Source organism: Molothrus ater, chromosome 25 (assembly GCF_012460135.2).
Source record: "Molothrus ater isolate BHLD 08-10-18 breed brown headed cowbird chromosome 25, BPBGC_Mater_1.1, whole genome shotgun sequence".
Taxonomy (NCBI): Eukaryota; Metazoa; Chordata; class Aves; order Passeriformes; family Icteridae; genus Molothrus; species Molothrus ater.
The window spans coordinates 5345308-5351320 of record NC_050502.2 but is presented as its reverse complement, the minus strand read 5'-3'; the positions used below and the strand labels follow the sequence as shown (position 1 = coordinate 5351320).

The 6013-nt window shown below is 56.2% G+C and overlaps 1 protein-coding gene across 3 annotated transcripts; it reads right to left on the bottom strand.

Annotated features, from left to right (window-relative positions):
* Positions 1-565: 565 nt before the first annotated feature.
* On the bottom strand, positions 566-5524 carry SNRPC (small nuclear ribonucleoprotein polypeptide C). 3 transcript variants are annotated; one of them, XM_036398565.2, is made up of 6 exons: positions 5179-5278; positions 4744-4786; positions 4254-4362; positions 2874-2966; positions 2208-2313; positions 566-935 (listed from the first exon to the last, which is right to left on the bottom strand). In XM_036398565.2, exons 1-6 carry the CDS (start codon positions 5184-5186, stop codon positions 602-604), a joined length of 693 nt encoding a protein of 230 aa, XP_036254458.1. In that variant the 5' UTR covers positions 5187-5278; the 3' UTR covers positions 566-601. The 3 variants fall into 3 exon arrangements, with proteins under 3 accessions (XP_036254458.1, XP_036254459.1, XP_036254460.1); XM_036398566.2 differs by having other exon boundaries at positions 2874-2963; positions 5179-5276; XM_036398567.2 differs by having other exon boundaries at positions 811-935; positions 2218-2313; positions 2874-2963; positions 5179-5524.
* Positions 5525-6013: the final 489 nt, after the last annotated feature.

Here is a 6013-nt window from a genome sequence, read left to right as displayed (position 1 = left end):
CGCCCCGCACCGCCCGCCCCGGCCGGCCCCTTCCCGCACCGCCCCCGGCCGGCCCCTTCCCGCACCGCCCGGTCCCGTCCGCTCCGCCCCCGGCCGGCCCCTTCCCGCACCGCCCGTCCCCGTCCGCTCCGCCCCCGGCCGGCTCCTTCCCGCACCGCCCCAGCCTTGCGCTCCGGGCGTGTGCGGGGAGAGGGCGGTCGCAGTGAGCCCCTGGACGTCCAGGGACCTGCTCTGGGGCCCCGCATCCGGAGCCCACTCTAGGACCAAGCCAAGAGCTCCAGGAACCCACCACGGGATCCTTCAGGACTCCCCTCCCGCAGCCCACTCCAGGACCAACCCAGGAGCCCACTCCGGGATCCTCCAGGGACCACCCTGGAACTCCCCTCCAGACCCCACTCCAGAACCAACCTAGGATCACCCCCAGACCACCCTGGAGCCACCCCAGGATCCTCCAGGACCCCATTCCCAGGGGTTCCCCATCAGCCCTGACTTCCCTCACAGCCCAGCAGTGCTCCTCCCACCCTTATTTTCTTCCCCAGGAGAGAATTCTGAACAAGGCTCCGAGTCCATATGGAAACAACATCAATGTTTATTCTTGTTGTCATTGAACGGGGAGGGGGGGGAATAATACAGTTAAAGAGACACCCAAAAAGCCAGACCTCGTACAAGTCAGTGCAGGGTGTGTGCATTCGTATGCTGAGGTTACAGCAGAATCTCTCCACACACTGAGTACAAAGCCCCGGGGACACAGGTCTGTGGTGTTAGTCATTGGGAAGGTCCTAATATGAAAAGGCAGCTTCATCTCCATCTTTATCTGTCTGGACGGGTCATTCCTGGCCTGGTTGGCACCATCATGGGTCTGGAGGGGGGTCTCATCATGGGAGGCCCTGGCATCATTGGCATGTGTCCTCCCATGGGTGGCCTCATCCCAGGAGCTGCCAGGGGAGAGACAGGTTAGAGAACTGCTCTTGGGAGCACCACTGCCCAGTCATGGTAGAACACGGGTTGGGATGGACCTTAAAGATTTACTTCCACTCCCCTACCAGGGGCAGGGACATCTTGCACTATCCCAGGCTGCTCCAAGTCCTATCCAACCTGGCCTTGGACACTTCCAGGGATCCAGGGGTAGCCACAGCTTCTCTTCACAGCAACATCTGCCTCATCACCCTCAGAGAAGGGAAATTTCACACTGTACAGAGGGCAGGTTCTCTACCCTGCTCCAGGGAACTCCCATGTTCCAAGTCTGTAAGCTCTGATCTGGCAGCTGTTGAGATGGATTCTGTTCCCTGAGGAGCTCAGCCAGCAGCAGAGGAGGAACTGAGCCCCTGGGTTATACACCCATTCTGACAATATGCACTCACAACTTATTTCCAGCCACTCAAGAGACACACCAGCTTAATTACTGATCTGGAAATGTGTTAATTTGGAGAAAACTGCTGCAAAACCATCCCATGCGCTCACAAACAAGCACTGAGCACCTCTGCCAGGGAAAAGCAGGGGCTCTACTGCACAGCCCTGAAATAATGGTTTCCATCCCACTTTGCCATTTATTTTCGCCAGGCTGCTGAATATCACAGATTGTGCATTTATCTTGAGCCTTTAAAAACACTTAAAGAACACTTTCAAATGCAAGACAACAATTACAAAGACACTTCACTACTTTCAGTGCACGTGTGTGTGTGTGTGTTCCCATAGATTTGTTCTGGGAACTGTTCCAATAAGATATCCCTTGGGAATTCTTCAAATGCCAGGAAGCTCAGGAGTGGAATGGATCAAAGACATTTTAGTTTACAGTTCTGATAAAGCCTTTTCCAGACCCATTGTTTCAATGGAATACGTTCCCCTGAGATGCTTTAAACACTAAAAACCATTTAGTGCAAAAAATGCACCTCTTGTGCAAAACCTGAGACCTGGAGGCACCAAACTCTTAAACAATCACTGCTCAGAGCAGAGGGAGAACAGCTATGACTTCTCAGAGCCATAATTCCAGCTGCACAGGGGGTTGGTGACTCTCAATGAGAAGCAAAGGGGTTTAATGAGTGGTTGTAAAATTGTTGTAATCTCCCCATGCAGGGGTAGCAGTGACACAGGTGTGACCAGAGCACGACCAGCCCAGCCCTGAGTGGGACAGGATGGTGGGACAGGAAACACCCCCCAGACCCCCCCAGCCAGCCCCCCATGGCAGAATTACCCAATCCCAAACTTACCAGGTCCAACCTGGCATCATTCCTGGGGGAGGTGGGCCCATCATTGGCATCATCGGGGGCCCCCCCATGTGTGGGGCTGGCATCATGCCGGGCCGGGGGGGGCCAGCTGGACAGACACAACAGTTACACACAGGGCACTCTCAGCCAGCAAAGGGCACTGCAGCCACTCACAGCACGTGGCAGTAACTAGTGCCTCAGTGGCTTTACAGCTGCCTCCGTTCCAGCCCTGATTCCAGGTGCTAGAAGTGAGCAGAGGAGGAATATGCTGGCTGCCAACTCCAGCTGTGCACACCCAGCACAGGGAGCTGCCACTCTGGCCTGGGAGGGCTCTGGGCCCTTCACCAGCTCAAGGGCAAAAGGTCAGCAAAGGGATTTCTATTTAAAAAAACCAACCCAAACCAACCCACTGTGCAGTTTTAACAGAGCCACCTGCCCAGGAGCCCCCATGGAATGAGGGGTTGTCACTGCTTCTGGTGCACTCAACATCCCAGAAATCAGACACGGTAAGGACTGAGCTGCTCTTATACAGAATTTCTTCACACCCTGGGAGCACAAGCTCAAGATGGCTTGGCTTCAAGCTAAAAGGTCTTTTCTTTCCAAGCTGAAGGCACAAACAACACAGCTCCAGAGGGCCCTGACCCCAGTCCCAAAGTGCCCCAAACTTACGGATGCTGGGAGGAGGTGGAATCATGGCTCCGGCCGGAGGTGGTGCCGAGAACGGCGTCGGTGGAATTTTCCCTTGCTGGAATGCAGCCGCTACATTGGGGGGGAAAAGAAAAAAAAAAAAAAGGAAAGAAAGAATCCCAGGGAAAAAAAAACACCAGTTACTAGGCCGAGGAAGGGAGGGCTGGGTCGCTCGTCCGTGTCATGCCCCGCGGTCACGTCATGCTGCGTGCGCTGCTGTCCCCACGCCGGACACATCCCTGGCACCTGGGGAGCACCTGAGACTCCTGGAGACAATTATTGTTACAGCTGGGACTAGAAAGCTCCTGCGTGGATGTCACACCCCTGGGCAGGGCGGGAGGGAGGGGAGGTGGGAGAGGAAAAACCAAAAATCAACCACGTGGCGGGATCCGCAGCGTTCCACCGGGACATGCTGTGCTGGAATGGACATGGGGACAGGGCTGGGGAGGGGGCAAAGAGCAGGAAAAGGGGGGCAAGGAAGGGGAGGAATTCCACTGGTATTGAGTGGGAGGAAGGCAAAAGATGGGGAAGTTGGAAGCATCACAAGGAAAACAGAGTGAGGATGAGTTCGGGGAAATCCGGACTGGATGTTTTAGGAAAACTCTTCACCCAGAGGTGGTTGGGCACTGAACACTCCCCAGGGGAGTGAGCACAGCTCTGAGTCTGTCAGAGCTCAGGGAGCAGCTGGAAGATGCTGCTGCTCACATGGTTTGGTCTCAGGCAGTCCTGCACGGAGCTGGGGGTGGGATCAGTGATCCTGAGGGGTCCTGTCCAACCTGAGCTATCCCACAAGCCAAGGAGTGCTGCCACAAAGCTAATCTGCTGTTTGTGTTTCTTTCACAGAGGAAAAAGGACCTCTTGAAGTGACAGAGGAATCAATGCCACACTTCAGTTAAGCCTTTAAGTGCCAGGAAAAAACATCAATTGGGAACTGAGGGCAGGCAATCCCAGCACGTGAAAAATGCAACAATCCACACATTTTTATGTCTGTTTTCCTATCTTTTGGAATTTTTGTCCATGCTCTTAGCAAAAATGTGGCACTGCCAAGCAGCACAAGTTTGTAATGTGGCCCTGCAGGATATCACTGAGAGCCCTCATGAACAGTGACATGGAGCCACTGCCACCAGCCCTGGGAAGAAACTTCAGCTCTTATGTGGTAGGCAAAGCTCTCAGGTGGCCCCAGGACAGCCCAAAACCTGAGGAACTCAAAATCCACACTCCAAGATTTTACTCACGACTCCCTGAGCAAAGACTCCCCAGGGAAGTGAGGAAAGGTCAAGGTGGAAGCAGGGAGCAGCAGCTGGAGGAAAGGCAGGGGAAGGAATGGGGAGGCAGGCGGGGTCACAGAAAGATTGGCCTTACTTGTTTTGTCAATCAGGCTCTGGGCTTGCTCCTCCATCCATTTCTGGTAGTAATCCTTCACGTTCTCCTTGTGCTTCCGGCCACTGCAGTGGGTTTTTCTCACGGAGGGCTGGGAAAGGCCACAGAAACCCTAAGATTACCAGTGTTCCTCATGATTTTAAACACGTCTAATTTAGCAGCATAAAGCAGGTTTGTTTCTGCGCCCAGGAAGCAGAGGGGTGATGTACAAAACTCTTATATACATTTTTATCAGCACATAAGTGTTGACTCTCCAAAGGCTGCCCCAAGGCCCCTGAGCTGCCGTCTCTGACCCTGCCACTGCCCTGCTGGAGAACACCAGGGGCATGGCACGTTCTCCTTCTTTTTTGCGTGGAAGGGGAGAACACGAAGGAACACCGCTGTACCCACAGGAGCTGCTTTTAGCCGAGGTAACTTTTATTTTAACGTTCTTGACACGCCAAAGAATTGAAGCAGAGGATTTGGTACTCACCGAGTCATGGGTGAGGTACGTGTCACAGTAATCACAGTAAAACCTGCGGGGGAAAAGTCCTGTTATTATTAAAAGCCTTATTATGTTATTGATAATTATTAATGATAATACGAACATGTTATTTTATCATTATTATTAATATTATCATTAATATTATATTATTATTAGGGAGCAGCTGGAATAATAATATTATTATTATTCCAGCTGCTCCCTGAGCTCTGACAGACTCAGACTCTGACAGACCTTATTATATTAACACTGTGAGCGTTAAGGGAGCCCAGGGAACGACCTCGCAGGGCGCCAGGGCTCGGCCCGCTCGGTCATCCGCGCCCCTGGGCTCACGGGGAGCACCAAGATCCTCGAGAAGCAGCGACCCCCGTCCAGGACCCCCACCCGGGACGCCCGAGGAGCCCCGGCCCGGCCTCCCGGACTCACTTGGGCATGGTGCTCCCGCCGCCGCCAGCCGGAAGTGGCGCACACGCGCAGTGACGCGCTCACACAGCGCCGCCGCTTGACTCCCGCCGGCTGCCGTAGGGCCGGAAGTGACAGTGATGAGTTCCGCCATGTCGTTTTCCTCGCCCGGCAGGTGGAGCCATCCCGCGCCCGCCCGTCTGTCCCTGGTCACCCCACCATCACCCGCCCACAGCCCCGGCAGCGCTCGCCGGCGCGCAGGGTTCGTTGGGGCCCCCGGCGCTGCCAAAGCGTGTTCTGCTCGCTCTTTGTGTTCTCCTCGCGGAACACACCCGGTGGTTCCGATTGCCGGCCGCGCACGGAGCAGCCTCGCGCGGTCGAAAACTGCATGAAAAACATCATTTTTAGGCGGAAAAAAACACCAAAGGTGCTCCCGTCGAGCATTGCGCCTCTCATTTGCATGGCGCCGCATGACGTCACGGATGCTCATCTGCATACACAAACACGCGCGCTCGCCGCCATATATGGAAGGCAGCGCGCGAATGTGGGCGGAGCCGAGCGGTCGCCCCGCCCCGCTGTGACGCAGCAGAGCCCGCGCGGAGCCCCCGAGTCACGCGCCGCGCTCATTTGCATGCTCGGCCCCGCTCCCTCGCCCTTGCCGCGCTCCCTCCCTCCCCCCCGCGGGCACGCGGCCCCGCCCCGCGCCGCGCGTGGGGTGACGCCAGCCGGGGGGTGACGTCGCGTGCCGCGCGCCGCGGGGCGGAGCGGCGCAGGCGCAGTGCCGGCGGCGGCGGCGGCGCGCGCACCCACTTTTCCCCCCCCCCCCCGCTCCCCCCTCCCCTCCGCCCGCCCGCCCCCC

What these genes read in the sequence shown, in the direction of transcription:
- SNRPC (XM_036398565.2), bottom strand. An exon ending in CGTACCTCACCCATGACTCG is followed by an intron (nt 4,363 to 4,743) that starts GTGAGTACCAAA and finishes GGCCTTTCCCAG; the next exon opens with CCCTCCGTGAGAAAAACCCA. An exon ending in ATGATGCCAGGTTGGACCTG is followed by an intron (nt 936 to 2,207) that starts GTAAGTTTGGGA and finishes CTCCCCTGGCAG; the next exon opens with CTCCTGGGATGAGGCCACCC.